Source organism: Labeo rohita, chromosome 20, assembly GCF_022985175.1.
Source record: "Labeo rohita strain BAU-BD-2019 chromosome 20, IGBB_LRoh.1.0, whole genome shotgun sequence".
Lineage (NCBI taxonomy): Eukaryota > Metazoa > Chordata > Actinopteri > Cypriniformes > Cyprinidae > Labeo > Labeo rohita.
In genome coordinates this window covers 29584338-29602165 of record NC_066888.1, presented here as the reverse complement: position 1 = coordinate 29602165, position 17828 = coordinate 29584338, and the positions used below count along the sequence as shown (strand labels likewise).

The 17828-nt window shown below is 34.1% G+C and overlaps 2 protein-coding genes across 8 annotated transcripts in view; both read left to right on the top strand.

Moving 5' to 3' along the window:
* The window catches only part of dtnba (dystrobrevin, beta a), a 35662-nt gene extending 27769 nt beyond the window's left edge, over positions 1-7893 (top strand). The window contains exons 16-22 of one of the 4 annotated variants that reach the window (XM_051139316.1): positions 378-474; positions 750-770; positions 2279-2450; positions 2745-2834; positions 4287-4337; positions 6860-6890; positions 6976-7893. In XM_051139316.1, the coding sequence (XP_050995273.1) occupies positions 378-474; positions 750-770; positions 2279-2450; positions 2745-2834; positions 4287-4337; positions 6860-6864 (436 nt within the window). In that variant the 3' untranslated portion in view covers positions 6865-6890; positions 6976-7893. Of the gene's footprint in view, positions 1-377; positions 475-749; positions 771-2278; positions 2451-2744; positions 2835-4283; positions 4338-6859; positions 6891-6975 lie in introns of all 4 variants that reach the window. The other 3 variants (XM_051139314.1, XM_051139318.1, XM_051139317.1) reach the window with 3 other exon arrangements.
* Positions 7894-15058: 7165 nt separating this feature from the next.
* Positions 15059-17828, top strand: part of dnmt3aa (DNA (cytosine-5-)-methyltransferase 3 alpha a) — a 61580-nt gene continuing 58810 nt past the window's right edge. For 3 of the 4 annotated variants that reach the window (XM_051139308.1, XM_051139307.1, XM_051139311.1), the window contains exons 1-2: positions 15059-15269; positions 17389-17567. In XM_051139308.1, the coding sequence (XP_050995265.1) occupies positions 17457-17567 (111 nt within the window). In that variant the 5' untranslated portion in view covers positions 15059-15269; positions 17389-17456. The remainder of the gene's footprint in view (positions 15270-17388; positions 17568-17828) is intronic. The other variant, XM_051139309.1, reaches the window with a different exon arrangement.

Below are 17828 nucleotides of genomic sequence, written 5' to 3'. Positions count from 1 at the left end.
TATTAGACCAGTTTAACGTATCAAAATTGTGTAAAATTGTTTAATTCTTCTGCACAAGTTTTGTAGGTTCACATTTTTTAAAACATCGCCTTAAATATATGTCAAATGTTTGCCAAATATGTCAAAAACCAACCAAGCGTTATAAATCTTAATAATAATAATAATAATAATAATAATAATACATTTTATTTATTATGTGCTTTTCTAGTAGCCAAAGCACTACAAACAATTAGAAACAGAACAAATAAAATACAAGGGAAAATAACACAATAATGATGATTGTTTTAGTTTAGGGTTTGGGTCTAATAAACATAATTCTGTCAGAAATCATTGCATCTATGAGAGGTCTAAGCTCTGTGGTCGTGTTTGTGTTTTAGGCAGAGGAAAGATGAGCTGGAGCAGAGGATGTCGTCTCTACAAGAGAGCAGGAGAGAGCTCATGGTGCAGCTGGAAGGACTCATGAAACTACTGAAGGTACACCAGACACAGCAAGATGAGACACAAGAACAGGACAAAGTTTCTAGTGCACTGTAATATTTCTGCCACTGGAGGGCAGAAGTCACTCTCTTTAACATTTAGCATCTGAGTTGCTGTCTTCACTCACACTTGATCTAGTTTCCCACTTTTCATTTCTTCTCTTAACAGACTAGAGTTAATAGTGTTAATACTTGCTCTCGTCATCTTTTCCTCTCTGTTTTTCACTTCCTCTCTTCTTTTCCTCTGTCTCTGTTCTGTTCCGGGCTTTGCAGGATGAGGAGCAGAGACAAGCTGTAAGTGTGTTTCACTGTGCATGTCAGAGAAATTACTGCGTGATTTTAAAAAAGAGGCTCATTTCACAATGCACATTTAAAGAGCATGCACAAATAAATATGTAGATAAACAGCGGTTAAATTTGTAGTCAGATGGCAAATTTTAAGAATAGCAGTTTTTGATTTATGAGTAAAATTAGGTTCTACAACATTAAGCACATATTGCTCTTAAAATGTGAGTTTACATGCCTCACAAATCAGACAGTTGTGTGTTTATAATAACTTTAGAAACTTAAACAGCTTCAGAATTCACACTTGCCTGAATGTAATTTATCTTGTAGAATGAAACATGAAAGTCTTTAAAATAGTATATTAATCACAGACCTTATTTTATACATATATCCGAAAATGCTATTGTAAAAATCCACAAGAAATTCTGGGCTGGCCTAAAAATTGATTTTTATTGTTGATTTTATTTTATAATTTATATAAAAAACTGAAAGGAAGACATCTACAGTAGTAACTGATCACTCATTAAAACACGTTTGACACATTTTGATTATTACCAGGTATTTTAATTATTAGCATGAAGTATTCTAACATGTGTAGAGTATATTTTACCATATTTTATATATCATTTCATGCCAAAACATGACAAAAACCACTCAATCCAGTGTCGAAAAAATAAATAAATCGACTTATTCTCTGCACTGTTAATATTGTTAACTAAAATTAAAAATGATTCATCTAAAAATATAAGTTAATTGAAATGAAGCTGAAATAAAATATAAATATTAAAGGAAAAATTGGAACTTATTTTAGAAATGTTACAATAAAAGTAAAATAAAAATACTAACATTACTAAAAATGAAATAAATATAAAATTAAATAGAAACTGAAATTAAAAACAGAAGCTAATGAAAATAACAAAAGCACATTAAAAAAATACTAGGAAAATCACTCAAATTAAAATAAAACTGAAAATATGAAATAAAAGCTAATTCAAAATTATACTAATATACTGTATTAAAATACTAAAATAACACTGATGCTCACTAATTTGTAATGCTATGAATATATATGATTTCCATCTTTAAAAATGGTGTTTGTAATGTTTTACCCAGTATTATAGGACATGAATATAGGGATATGAAAATGCACTGCCCGTTTGTGTTACTGTGCGTGTGAGAGAAATTGTTCAGTGTCTCTCGTTTGTTTATGTGAAAGTTCTTTTCCATTGTTTTTCATTTATTTTCATGTAGATGTATTTATCTTTTTCTTTTCCTCCCATTTGTCTAACTTCCAGTGTCTACTGTAAGTTCTTACAATATAATTTTCCACTAGCTCTTTTTTCACTCAGTCTCCCATACTGAGTTTGACTTTAGTTTTGGAGAGAGAAATTTTTGATGTAAATATGTATTTGCATAAGCTTTTACACACAGTCAGATCAGTTAGTAGTTTTTAGTGCTTGCAGAAACATGTAACAGGTGTATCTTGTAAATTATAAAGTTTTCACTTGCTCTCATCAGGCTCAAGCTGCTGGCTCCTCCCCCAGCCACGCCTCCCCTCGTTCTATGCCGATGGCCACTCGCTCTCCCTCGGCAGGCTCCACCCCCACACACGCAGGCCACACCCCCACCCACGGGCCCCAGGACTCTTTAGCTGGAGTGGGTGGAGACGTTCAGGAAGCATTTGCTCAGGGTAATGTCTTTATTTACCAGTTTAATACAGAGACTGTATTTTTTATTTTTTATTAAGAATTTTTGTTGGTCACATGATTCAGATTGTTACAGGAGTAGCTCCGCCCATTTTGACATCTCATTAGTCCAAAATAGTTCATTAGACATCATATTAAACATCAAATATGTTGTTATTTTTGTGTTTTGTGTTACATGGTATAACAATTAAATGCATTTAGCATGTTTTTAGCATAAACTCAATAAACCTTTTTTTCCACATCATAATTTGGGCATTGTTTGTGAATGAATCCTACAGGACCTCGCAGAAACCTGCGAAATGATCTCCTGGTGGCGGCAGACTCCATCACAAACACCATGTCTTCACTGGTCAAAGAGCTCAACTCAGGTACGAGGGCACTTGCAGATATTATTTGCATCTGTCATGATGTATTGTGAGTACTTTGTGTTCTCACAGCTGTAATAAAAAAAATCGTGTGAGAATTTCAGGTTGTGTGTTACCTAAAATAGACACACAATCCTTTTCAGTTGGACAAAAACCACTAAAAAAAGAATTTTTCTTTTGGACATTGTAGTACCATGGTAATGTTTGAATATGGGGATGTACATATCTTCATATATGAATCAGGGGTTTTATAATGAAATTAATTAAAAACATTTTTTTTATTGTTTCTTTAAAATAACCGTTAACTGACAAAAAAAAACAATAAATAAAAAACTTATTTTTTCTTCTAGTTGCCAAGAAAGCATTTCTCAGTTTTATGTAGTTAAACAAAAAAAATAAAACTAAAATTAAAAAATAATATGAACTAAATAGACATTATTTAAAAATAAAAACTAATGAACATAACAAAAACACAACAAAATAAACTAAAATAAAATAAACTAAAACTTTAACTAAAATTAAAATGAAAATTAAAGTGAAATAAGTAAAGAAACTAATTCTGAATATTAATTATTTAAAAAAAACAATTATTACCAGTGTTATTTTAGTATTGTCTATATAGTATTATAATATTTTGAATTGGCTTTTATTTTTATATTTGCAGTTTCCATTTTCATTTTAGTTTAGTTGAAGTTTTAGTACTTTTTTTAATGTGGGTTTTGTATTTTTAATACTTTTTTTGTTTAAATAAATAAATGTAAATATTAAATTAAGTATATATATATATATATATATATATATACACACACATATATAATATAATTTAAAACTCTAATTTTCATTAAAATTTTCTTATTAAAATTATCAATATAATTATTTCAGCTTCATTAAAATTAACAAATAATTTTTATATACTTTTAGTTTTAGTAAACAATAACAACACTGGTAAAATAGCTCTAGACCAAAAAACTAAAAATTGTTACAAAATTGCATTGGAGCATATAATGCTTCTTTATTAATGAATGTATTTTATATAAATACATTATATATATATATTTAACTAAATTTTAAAAAATATTATAACTATATAGACATATTTAAAAAAAAAAATAAACATGACAAAAACACAACAAAATCACTAAAACTTTAACTAAAATTAAAAAAAAAGTGGAAAAATATAAACTAATTCAGAATATTAATAAAAAACGATTTTAGTTTGGTCTATATAGTGTTATAATATTCTGAACTATATATAGAGAGAGAGAGGGAGAGAGAGATGACAAAAACAATTTTAAATACTTTGTTTTAGTAAACAATAGATTTTAGTTTTAATCATTTAAGTTTTAGTAAACAATAACACTAATAAAAGATTGCATTGGAGCGTATAATGCTTCTTAATTAATGTATTTTATATACATACATAATGTATATATTATCTTGTGTTGTTCTTAGTAGAAGATGGAGGAGAAGAGGATGAGAGACTGCTGCAGAACGGCAAAGACAGAGGTACAAACCCTTCACACCAGAACTACGTTACCCAGAATGCATCAGTGCTCCTGAATGCAGACTCCTTACATGAACATGAATGATTTCATGAAATTATCCTCTCTGCACACAACAAAAGCTCATAATGTTTTACGGGGCGGGTGTGTGTGCGTCTGGCGTGTGTCTGTGCTGTCTGAGGGGGCTCGTTAGTGCTTAATTACTCGTTAGTATTAACGAGGAGGCTGTTTACGAGTGTGTGGAGGGGTGCTGGATGTTTTTTTAACTACTTCCTGTAGGGTCAGAGGGGTCCAGCACACTGAACCTTTATGAGCCGAACCCGTACTGGGAAACACCTTCATTATAGAGCTCGTTCCTTCTGTTTCTTCGCCGTGTTCATTCATCTCTCCATCCAGCTCCGCCGCTCGTGTTTTATTGGTCTGCTTCTGTTGGCCCTTCTATGCGAGTTTCAGACGCCATCAGTCAAATTAGGCTCAGAACAGAAGTTTGCTCAAAATTGCAGTAGCTGGAATCATTTCCTGAGTAAATACTGTCTTAAAACATGCCTCTGGTAAAATAATTTATTATGGTGTCTTGCTTTAATAGGGTCGTTTTATTATGAAAAGATTAATTTGAAGTGAAGTGTCTCCAGACAAATTATAAAATTGTATTGGAGTATCTCAAGCTAAGTTAATAGACTGTAATAAAGACACTTTCTCCTTTTTGTACAAATATCCACTTTTTTACTAATCAGTTGTTTATGAGTGCATTATATAAATGGGCCATTCTACAGAACTGGTGCAAACTGCTGTCCCACAATCAAAAAAAACATTATAAAGAATTTAAGTATTCAAATCTTAAATGTTTATTAAGATTCTTTTATTATCTATTGAAACCCACAATAATATTTAAAATATGAGTAAGCTTAATATACATAAAATCATCATTTATTGGGCACTTTCAATTGGGAGGTGGCTGTCCCGAACCCTAACCCCTAAATTTCAACTTATGGAAATGAAATTATTTTTGCATTTTATTCCATTGTTTTTAAAAACATCTTTTTAATTCTTTTAAAAAGTGAAGTTCAAAAAAATATATTTATTTTATATTTTCTGAAATGATGAAACTTTATGTAAAAAATGTTTGTTTTTTTTTTTTTTTTTTTTTTTTTGAGTGTTATCACATAAAATTGTCACTACTGAAACAATCACGACCGAAACATGTCATCATTGTTTTGGTAGTGACAAAAGGGAACACACAATCCTTTATTTAGTGGAAATAAACTACATTTTAATACCGTTATGCACCGTTTAGCATTTTAGTATGTTTTAGTTGTGTTTTAGTTTGCAAGTTAAAATTCTGTAATGAGATGTGGTCGCTACCAAAACTTTACTATCACTATGTTCAGTCACTATCAAAACGTGATGTTTCGTCAAAAATAATTATCTAAGATGTTACGAGAGTGTTTGGTTCAATGTATATTCAGACTTATGAATCCTTATTAAACTTTGAATCAGTATGATGAACTTTTTGCATTTTACAAAGAAAAATTGGATTCAAAATACAACAAATCTCATAAATTACACTTGAAATATTGTTAAAAATGTCATTGTTGTTGATTTACCTCTGAACAAAATGTAATGAAATAGCAAAAATATATAGATTTACAATGTAGATGTAAGCATAATCTTAATAGGTGAGTATAACCCTTCTAATTAAATTAATATTACTGTGTTTCGGTAGTGACAAATTTGGAGAGAGGACAAATATTCCAAAACTATCTGAAAATACAATATGAGAATTAAAATTAACTGTGCAATTACTAGAAATGTGTACCTTGCATATTATACAATTTACAGTTTTAAATTATTGTTTCAGTTCTTATCAATCTATTTATTATTATTATTATTATTGCTATTGTTATTATTATTATTATTATTATTATTGCATTTATTAGATCAAAAATATAGTAAAAACTGTACAATTGTCAAATATTATTACAACTTAAAATAACCATTTACTATTTGAATATATTTTAAAATATAATTTATTCCTGTGATTTAAAGCTGAATTTTCAGCATCATTACTCCAGTCTTTAGTATCACATGATGCTTCAGAAATCATTATAATATGCTGATTTGCTGCTCAAAAAAAATTCTGGTTATTATTCTTCTTATTATTATTTTTTAAACATATATTTTCTTTCAGGATTCTTTAAAAAAAAGTTCAATAGAACATCATTTATTTGAAATAGAAACTATTTGTAAGATTGTGAATGTCTTTTCTCTGTCATTTTGATCAATGTGTAGTGGGTCTATTTAATTAAAAACACTATGTAGGTTAAACAAGGGTTGAGGAAACAAGGTAGCAGCTTATCTACTCAATTAGTTACTGTACTGAGCCCAAGCAGCTAAGAGAATTAATGGATCACCAGAGACCTACAGACGACGACTCTGTGTCTGAATATTACAGCTTTTACAGTATGTTAGCAGACGTCTCATGCAATTTCTTTATTACATTTATTAAAATGCCTTTTTTTTTTTCAGGTTAAGCAAAATATGAAGCAAGCAGTGCCATGTGAGTATCACACAGCATTATATCGTTGGGTGTGTTGCTTTATTCAATTTGAATATTATAGAGTTGTTTTTTTGTATTATTTCAGGTGTGGCGTCACCATGCAAACGCATTACCACAAAGACAATGACCTCTGAACCCAGACTCAGCCAATCAGAGAGAGTTCAGGGATTTGAGTTCCTGTGGATTGCTTGAGAAGGAAAAGTTGTTTTTCAATGTTTTATATGCTTCTTTGTTTTTGAGATAGAGATGCAGTTTTAAAGGTCTGTGTTGCAGACCTGCTAGTTTGACTAGTTATTCTCGTTTGAATTTTGTAGCTGATTTTGTTAAAGTTTGAAAAAACGATGCACCCAAAGACGTGTCAGATCTGACGAGAACGAGACTGAATGGACTGAGGTGGGAACGGAAAGGAGCGGAGCGGAATGTAATAGAATGTCATGCGTGATTGAAGGCAAGCGGAATGAGTTGATTGGCTGGCTGAGGTACGTGGGCGTGGTTTGTTCGATGTGGGTGTGGTCATGTTGATTTCGAGGATGCAGTTGCTGCGATCGCAGTATAAATGACCTTCTAAAGGAGCTAAATTAAAGAAAAGGGTCGAGTTCAGTACTGTAATTTATTTTCAGTTCACTTTTTTTTTTAATTTATTTTCAATAGACATAATTTTAGCAGCTTTTCAGTGTACATTTGAGGAAATATTTTGGTCAAGTATTCAGATTTTCAAGTCCGATTCAGCGTTTATGTATATTTAAGATCAAATTGATATAGTTTTATAGATTTTCAAACAGGTACTGATTATGTGCTCCTGTTAATGGAGAATTTTACCCATTGTTAATTTTGTTTTCTAGAAGCACTGTTTGTAGTCATTGTTTCCTGTGAACGAACATTTCTTACCTACAAACATTTGCGCACACACGTCTGACCTGCTGTGTGTTTTTTTTTTTGGAAGTGTGTGTGTATTTGTGTGCCTCTCTATAGTCGTGTGTTTGTGCAAAGCTGGAATGTGAATCATATTGATGCCTTCATTTTAAACCTTAAGTATCTGCCAAAAATGACTTGTTGATTTAGTTTGTTTGAAGGCTTTATTTACTCGTAAATAAAAATTTGCGGTGTTTGCGCCAAGTTCGTTCATGCACTCGTTTGTTTCTGGACTTCTGCGTCATGTGATTCTACCTGCGGTACACGGGGCGTAATGACATCACTTCCTGTGCCCTTTGGATCAAGAGCTCTTCTGTGAAAGCTGGCGGTTTGGCGGAGGCGATCATTACGGTGCCGGTAGCCGCTGTGTTTCGCTCTGTCCACCGAACAACTTTTTCATATTTTTTTTAAGAAGCAAATTTTACAGAAACAAGAAATGAGGCCGTGATTTACACGCATGTGATTTCTAGTGATGATTTGTTGTGTTCAGAATAAATGATATTATGAAAACAAACAAGACTGTTTTGTTTTATTTTTTTCTTTAAAGCTTTTCTCTTTTTAATATGGAAGACTCTTTGCACCATGGAATAAAAATTTTGAGGAGTAATTGCAACTTTTATTTCACAATTCTAAAATTCTTCTCAAAATTCTAAGAAAAAAAAAAAAAGTTGAGAGTTATAAATTCTGAACTGTAGATACAGTCTTGCAATTCTGAGCAAAACGTTTATATTGCAATTTCGAAAAAGAAATATGTTATTTAATTAAAAATGGGTAATTGCAACTTTTATCTCAGAAGTCGGACTTTGTTTCTCACAATTCTGAGGAGAAAAGTCAGAATTTTTAAATATAAATTCTTTGTGTATATCTTGCAATTCTGAGAAAAACAGTTTACAAAAGTTTACACACACCTTGCAGAATCTGCAAGATGTTAATTATTTTACCAAAATAAGAGGGATCCTACAAAATGTTAGTTTTTTTTTTTTTTTTTATTTAGCACTGACCTGAATAAGATATTTCACATAAAAGATGTTTCATATAGCCCACAAGAGAAAATAACAGATTCTAAAAATGACCCCATTCAAAAAAGTTTACACACACTTGATTCTTAATACTGTGTTGTTACCTGAATGATCCACAGCTGTGTTTTTTTGTTTAGTGATAGTTGTTCATGAGTCCCTTGTTTGTCCTGAAAAATTAAACTGCCTGCTGTTCTTCTGAAAAATCCTTAAGGTCCCACAAATTCTGTTTTTATTTTATTTTTTACATTTTTGTGTATTTGAACCCTTTCCAACAATGGCTGTATGATTTTAAGATCCATATTTTCACCTGAGGACAACTGAGGGACTCGTATGCAACTATTACAGAAGGTTCAAATGCTCCAAGAGGAAACACAATGCATTAAGATCCGGGGTGTGAAAACTTTTGAACATAATAAAGATGCGTACATTCTTAAATATATATTTTTTTCATTTAGTACTGCCTTTCAGAAGCTACAGAAGATACTTACATGTTTCCCAAAAGACAAAATAAGTGAAATTTACCCTGATCTTCAAATTCCAAAAGTTTTCACCCCCCTTAATGCATCGTGTTTCCTTCAGGCGCATCAGTGTGTGTTTGAACCTTCTGTAGTAGTTGCATATGAGTCCCTCAGTTGTCCTCAGTGTGAAAAGATGGATCTCAAAATCATACAGACACTGTTGGAAAGAGTTCAAATAAACAAAAAGAATTTGTGTTTCAAGCCTATGCAAACTTTTTTTCAACAGGGTCTTTATCAATTCTACTATTATTTTTCTTTCTTGTGGACTATATGTAAACATCTTTTTATTTTGAAATATCTTATTCAGGTCAGTACTAAATAAAAAACAACATGCTTTGTATGAACCCTCTTATTTCGGTAAAATAATTAACATTTTGCAGATTCTGCAATGGTGTGTGTAAACTTGACCTCAGCTGTAAACAAAATTGTGAGATAAAAACTTAAAGTTAACTTTGTTTGGTTTTATTCTACTGTGAAAACAGACTTCCATACTGTAGCTTTGCCTTTCTTTCTTTACTTTTGTGTGTGTGGTTTTCCTTCAGGTCCCAAACAGGCCGTCAAAGTAATATGATGCTCTTAGTGGTTGTGAGCAAATTTGCATACTACTACTACTATGCACTAAAAGCACGTACTTCTCTGGTGATGGGACAGTGTGTACTTTTGTGTATATAACATTTGTAGGGCAGTATACCAAGATCCACATGCTTCACGGTTTGTATGAGGTTTCCTGCAATTTTTGTTCTCTTGTCACAGTATAGGTAAGATCTGAGAGCTGTAAACTCTTCACTACCTGTGTGACAGACAGAGAGAGAGAGAGGGAGACGGGCAGTCGGAGGGTCTCGGCACTCTGCCAGCGTGAGCAGGCGTGACGTGGAGTGAATTTTAATGAGAGCAGCTTGAACAGACGTGTACGCCGGGGGAAATCTGTGTGTGACAGAATAAGACGCTGCGGAGATTCACTCAAGGACACCGCTCCTCGGCTGTCTCACTCTCTCTGTCTGACTGTCTCTCTCTCTTACGCTTGTATTATTCTGTGTCTGGCCCTTTGCAGAGGTCAAGACCCCAAAAAAAGGTACCATGGTACTGAGTGATTGGTTTGCTTACACTTTATTTAATTGTGTCCTTGTTACAGTGTAATAACTGAGGAATATTAACTATATGCACTTAGTATCCATCGCAAAAGTAAGCCTATATGGGCGAGACTTCCGCATCATTAGCCGCTATAGGAATATAACGAGAAGAATAAGAGTAGTAACGCTAAAAATGTTTGCAGTACAAACCAGTGTGTTCATAATTAAGATAATACATTAAAATAATATGGTAAGACACACCAATTTGCAATATCAAGCAGCAAAACAAGCTGTTTTGTACAGCTAAAAATAGCTGGACACAGATGAGACTGGAAGCCAGACACATAAAATTTACAAATAGCTGCGGTGCCACTCTTGCGGGAAAAAGAAGGTGGATATGGTCATGGTTAGGGTTTGGTTTAGGGTTAGTTGCATGTAATTATGCATAATTTATTGTTATTGTACCCTCCGTACATATAATATGTAACAAGGACATTATAAAATAAAGTGTTACAACATCTTTCATCTATCTATCTATCTACCTATCTATCTGTTTGTCTGTCTGTCTATATTAAAGTCAAAAACATTAAAATTATATATAATCTATTATATATATTTAAAAGTATGTATAATCTACTATTAATCTACTGTTACCCATCATCCGTCATATTAATTTTCATATTTTAATTATAATAACACATTTAATTGCTTTTATTTTTATTCACATTTTTATTTTCAATCATGAACCTACAGGACTATATAGGCTTATACATTACTTTGAACAGAATAGATGAACAGAGACTGTTCTACACCAGACCCGTAGTGACAGCTGAGGACACTAAAATATTTCTCAATTTTAATAGATTCTCATTTTTATAAACCAGTATAGATTCTTAAATCCCATATGGTCTATGCTGTTTTCAGCTGATAAATGAAACCGTAGATAGTGTGCCTCCCCTCCAATAAATTGCAATTAGCCAATTGCAAATAGGCTAAGCTTTGTGCTGTCTTACTTTTAATATGGAAAAAGTCTTAGATTTAAAATTCTGTCCATTTCATTAGGAATTTTACCAATAAATAACGTTTAATGTGGCGTCGCTGTAGCTTACACTGGGTACTCGGCAGCAAAAGATTGGTGACAGTTTCGTTTTTGTTCTGGATTTCGTGCTTTGCTGCTACACTGGAGCGCACTCGCCACCAACTTGACAGGGCTGGGAATTACAGCTACAATTTACAATTTTGACTTCAGATTTTTCCCTCACTGATAAAAAAAAAAAAATCCATCAATGACAGAGAATGACAGAGAATTTTAGAAACTAAACGCAACGCCGTGACAGCGATAAAAGGTATCTTTTACATGTTAATCGGAGTTTTTGTCCTAACCAGCCTCGACGGCGACACACAAAATTTCTGTTTTAGAAACGGGTTTCTATTTCCGCGACGCCGCTGCTGGAAAACAACATATAAAGTCATGACAGTGATAATCTCAGGTACTGATTATGTGCTTTATTCATTGTTAAAAGTGTCTAATGTGAGTTAAAATTGTCTATATCATACAGCGTGACATTTATAGCCATACTGAAAGCAACAACATACTTTACCTCAAATCTTGAAAATGAATAAAAGCAAAGGTGTAAATTAAAACTGTGAACTCATTGCGAAACAAGTGCATTCCATAACAAAGACAGTATCAGTCACTCAGTATGTACACTTAATAATGTTAATAAGGTGTAATATTTATTAATTAGATCATAAACCTGCCCATTTCGTTGGGAGTGCAGTGCACTTCTGCCCTTCTAAATGGCTGTGATAACTGTCACGTCGAGGTGTCGCGTTGCGTATCGCGTGTGGTGTGGACACCCAAATTGTCGCTGGAATCTTGTGGCGTCGCATATGAGTTGGGGTACTCCGACTGGAGTAGGAAAATATTCTGAGTCTAGGGTAGGGTTGTGATATAGAGGATAGTATCGTGTATCGGCCATAGTCAGAGATTTCACCTGTTGCTGATGCCTTTCACGATAGCAAGACGATTATTATTATTATCCGTCAAAAATAGACTAGCCGCCTAACAAAGCAGTGCAGAGAGCCGCTTCTGGGGCGCTTCAGAAACTTGCGCGAGGTGGCTGGTATTATAAACACAAAGGCGCAAATCACGGTGAGCGGGAGGGGGTGTTTCGAGTGGGAAGCATACAATTTGTAATTGCGTGCAGTTGCCTACACTCCCAAAAGCGTCCAATGCGCGCTGTTTTTGCAGTTTTACTTTCACTTTCGAAATCGATCAGTTCAGCAAGAAGGGAGAGGATTGAAAAGGGGGTCACAGTTACTCGTTTTGGGGGGAACGGCCCCCCCTTTGCGCCGCAGACGTGTGCAGTGTAAATAAGGGGTAAGAAATTCATTCATAATACAGTGATGTAACTATTGTATTCACTTATGGTACCAGGAGTGTTTTTTAAAGTGCATAAACTCATGCTAGGCTAGTCAGTGATGATGTTCTTTGATGACGTAAATGTCCTCTGCTCGTTTTCTGTAGCTGCTTTTAAGGAAATGCAAGCGTTAATAACATATAATGTTTCTATTACACTGTTATCATGTAAAACACAAATTAAGTCATATTGAAAACATTAGGCTGCTTTTAGCCTCATGCTGGTGTTGGTTCATTTGGTGGCAATGAAACTAAGTAGGTAAGTAATTAAATAAATTTGCACGATAATATCGTGTATGGGCGATCTCACAGGCTGATGATAGGATGATATGAAAATTGAGTATATCGCCCAACACTAGTCCAGGGACAGTTGACGGAAATATCACTGACTCGATGCATTATCACAAAAGTGATATTCAGTATTTGCATGTGTTTTTAAGTCTTGTCCAGTAGGCTACTTGAAAGCCGACGGTTTTATGTGCACTCAAAGTGCGCTCACAGAACGCGTGTGCGAATGCCAAGTTCTCTTTTGCTTAAATTCTATTTGGTTCTGTTATTGCTACACACATGCTCGTCTTGAAGACTATTCATGTAAATACAGTCGGTTTTGTCCTAAGTAAACGTAAACCTGCAGCCGCCAACCGTGTTATAAATATTAATCAAACAAGAAAAAAAAAAAAAAAGAAAATGACTGACTGTTCTTCACTGAATCACTTATTAACTTAAATAAGAATTATCCTTAATGTATACAGTGAAGATTTTGCAGTGTTTTATTTTTACATTTATTACCTCATGAAGTGTCTGTTGTAGGCTATTTCTGTAGTATCCTTTAGATAGACCTATCTGAAAAACTAAAAATTCTATTTTTAAAAATACAATTTCATTTGTATTTTTCATTAAAAACTTTATTTGGAGTGTTTACTTGCCTTCAGTAAGCTTGAGGATGTTTTACTTACATTGGTTTATTAGTTTTTGTTAACATTATTAGTTTATTAGTTTTTTTAAACCGTGCCTGTTTATTGCTTCAAAGAAAAATAATTTTTCTAGTATGCCTAGTAAGAGCTTGATTAGCCGGTTCAGGTGTGTCTAATTGGGCTAATTGACACGGACTTGAGTCCGATTCGGCCCATTTTGGACTCTGACTTGTCTCGGACTCGATTGGTTAAAGACTCGGACTTAGGTGGACTCGACCCCAACACCAATATATATATATATATATATATATATATATATATATATATACATATTGAGTCAACTCAAACAGGTTTAGTTAACTTGAAATGTTAAGTTGTACTAAGTGACAACTTGGATATTTGAGTTGACTAAACAAAAAATTAGGTTTGTTAAACTTAAAAGCTGGGTTTGTTACCCAGCTGCCTTAAAATTTTAAGTTAAATCGACTCAAATATCTAAGCTGTCACTTAGTACAACTTAACATTTCAAGTTGACTAAACTTTTTTGGAGTTTTGGAGTATATACACAGTCAAACCAGAATTTATTCAGACACCTTCAACATTTCTCACATTATCAGTTTATTCACTATCGTTTAGAAAATGTTAATAAAATATGACAAGAACTCAAAGTTAAATTGTGTCAGAATAAATTTTTTAATTTATCAATTAACTTTGATAGAAAGGTATGCAGTGGATTACAATCAATCAAAAATTCAGACAACTGTTAGTATGACACTATTTACACAACTATCAATATTTTGTTGACTAATTACAAAGCAATGCCTAATCTTGTTCAGTCTGTGGTGTAAAAAGGTTGCATTAGCAAATCGAGAAAAACACTTAAGGAGAACAATGTCAGGTCAGAGTGTCTGAATAATTTTTGGTCCCATTTTTTTGTATCAATTTTACTGCTAGTCCACTGTATGAAGAATTTTTGGGTATAACATATCACAGTTTACTTTATTTTGCTATGCCCACTTACACAAATAAACTATAGTGTTCTGCACCCACTAATAAAAAAATATCAAAAATTAAATATAGTCGGAAAAACACACCAATATTCTTTGTAAGCTAATCACTATATGAGACCCTGAATGACCTTACGTGGTGCTTCCCTCACAGCGTTGTGTGTCAAATTACACTGTAAAATCAAGCTATAGCAACCAAATTGTACGAAAATCAAAAACATAACACCGAAATGTTTAACCAGACGGAAACAAAACAAAACAAATTTATGATACCTGAAAAGTCACGTGTTTAATCGATCTCTCTAGTGCGAGCTGTGACGTCACCGATGATCCACATCTGACGGTCTCTAGGACCCCGCGAACTCCTTCCCGCTGACGGGCCATTGCGGCGAGACCCGAGACGGCGGAGCGGAGCAGGCCGGTGCCGGGGAGGGTCAGGACGGGGAGAGACGCGGAGGGAAGACGGGCAGTGCGCGACCACCGGAGGGTTCAGGCCCGGGGCTGCATGGCGAAACGGGTAATTCACACAGATACACACACACCGAGCTTCTCTCTGACATATAAGGAGGAGGAGGATGATGATGATGATGAAGATGGTGGTGGTGAAGATGATGATTTCAGATCTGCGCAGATGTGCGTTTTAAAACCCAGCAGCTGCGGGCTAAAAAGAGTTTTTCTTCCGTCCGCACGCGTGAGTTCATATGACATGTTAATTCAGTTCAGGTCGCGATAGTGAAATGAATGTGTGAATGAAGCGAGCTCAAGTCTGTCAACCGGCATTACACATCATCTGCAGGATTTAATGCAATATTAATCAATAACTTTGACTTTACAGCAACTTAGACTGCTAACTGTTCCTCTTACGTGGGAAATGAAGGTTAAAAAGAATTCAAACGCTTATTGTAACACAAGACAAAACTGTTCTGGTTGATCTTGAGATGTTAATTCTCCAAGGCCTCTTATAGGATTATTTGTGCAAATATTATGTATAGCAAAGTATGTTATAGTGATGTTGTTGGGGTTTTTAAATATTTATAGCCTATATGAAAGCTCTGACCTATATTAGTATATTATGCTCAGTGTCTCCACTGTATCATTAACTGTAATTAAATGTGAATTTTTGAGTTTATTGTGTTTATTCATGAAGGTCTGTCCAGTCTAAACACACCTGTGTCAGGTGTCATGTGTTTCACTGCTTGTGTGGACTGTGACCCACAGCAGGTCACGCTTCTGATCACACTGTCATGCATCTTCATAAACACATAAAAGTGCTCAAAACCAAATAATAATAAATAAATAAATAAAATAATAAAAAAAGTACAGGAAATGAGAATGAAAAAACTTAAAAAAAAAAAAAAAAAAAATCTGAAAAATCTTTAATGTAACATCAAGAACTTTGTAATCACCAAAAGAGTGAAATACAGTGAAAATGTTTGGTTTGGTAAGAAGAAGCTTCTGTGCCTGACCTGAAGGTGTTGCAAAAACTTTGTAAGAGTGTATTCTTGATTTTCCACATTAGGCCTTTCAATTCTTCCAGTTACTCATTGTTTAACGTCAGAAACGCCCCATTGTGTGTCTAAATAGATCTAGAATAGTGGCCTGAATTTCCTTTTCCTAATGATTCACTGTGTGTTTAAAAAACACTTAAGTTGTATTTAACAGATGCCATTAATGAATCAATACTAGCGAAGATCATAATGTAGTTCATCAAAATGATGATTATCCGTAACGTTTACTTATTTTAAACCTTTGTGTTTTTGTATTTTAGTCTTACGTTTCGTGATAATTCAACTTTTAGCTAATTACTGTCAAGCGTTATATAATCTAGTGATATTAATTCTTAATAAAATGTATTTAAAGATTTCCTTAAGATGTCTCCCCTCAGTCTTGGCAGAAATATAAATCAAGGTTGAAACCCCCTTTCGTGTTGAGAAAGACTTCAACACATCACAGAATCAGAAAAGTTAAAGCTGTCAAATAAAAACAGGCGTTATTACTGATGACGAGTAAATGTTGTTTAACTGAAACGTCATCTTTAACATTTGCGTGTTGTTGTGGCAACTTTACGTTTGAGAGTTTCTTCTCAATTTCTCCTCAAATCCAATTTTCCGTGTATAAGATGACGTGAAAGTCACTTCGCCCTTCATCAGTAAAACCTTCTACGACGTTTTACTGATGTTCTAATGCTACTCCGAATGAGATTATGTGAAAACGAATGAGATAATATACATAAATGAGAAATGCGCTCATTTTTCCGGAGCGTCATGGAATTAGCGCATGTTGACGCGACGCGGCCGCGTTATAAAGCGCAAAGACAAACTGGCAGGGATTCAACGCCCGCCATGTTACAGACTCTCCACATTAAACCACAAACGGGTTGCTGTTTGTCTTCTGTGGACACAAATCAAGTGTTTTTTACTGACTGTCGTGATGTGATAAGACAGTCTTGCCTCATTTATACATGGGGAAAACATTAGAGACACTTGTTTTCTCCTGTGCTCTTACAAGATGTGTCGCCTTTCATAGACTTGACCAGAAAAAAAAAAAAAAAAAAATTTCCTACAACCATACACTATTAATGTCCCTTTTACTCCAGAAATAAATTAATACGCTCGTTCCTGTGTTTGGTTTCGCAGGGAGAAGGAGGATTTGATGGTCTGAAGGTGGATCAGTTTCATCGCCACAAAAGTCCCTCAGCATTTTAATGTCTTTTATTTCATTTGCGTTGATTTCAAATGCATCGATCAGGCCTGTAGTGTGTTTTTGTTTCATCATGCCTCTCGATCTGGACTGTGACGCAGCGGCGAACAAAACGGTAAGAGCCATTCGTTTCGTCACTAGTTTGTGTGTGTGTGCGGGGGAACCGTGTGGAAGCCGCCAGACACTGGCAAAGTGAGAAGGACAAACCAGGCTGCGAGTAACACACACCTTTTTACCGCGTCTACGAGGTCTGAAAGGGACAAAACTAGTACGCTCCAGTCAGTATAATCAACCAAGCGCCTGCGCTTGCACTGTATACACGTCCGTTAATCCGAATTCACTGAATATGACGTATCGTTCCACTTCTGCCGCGTCA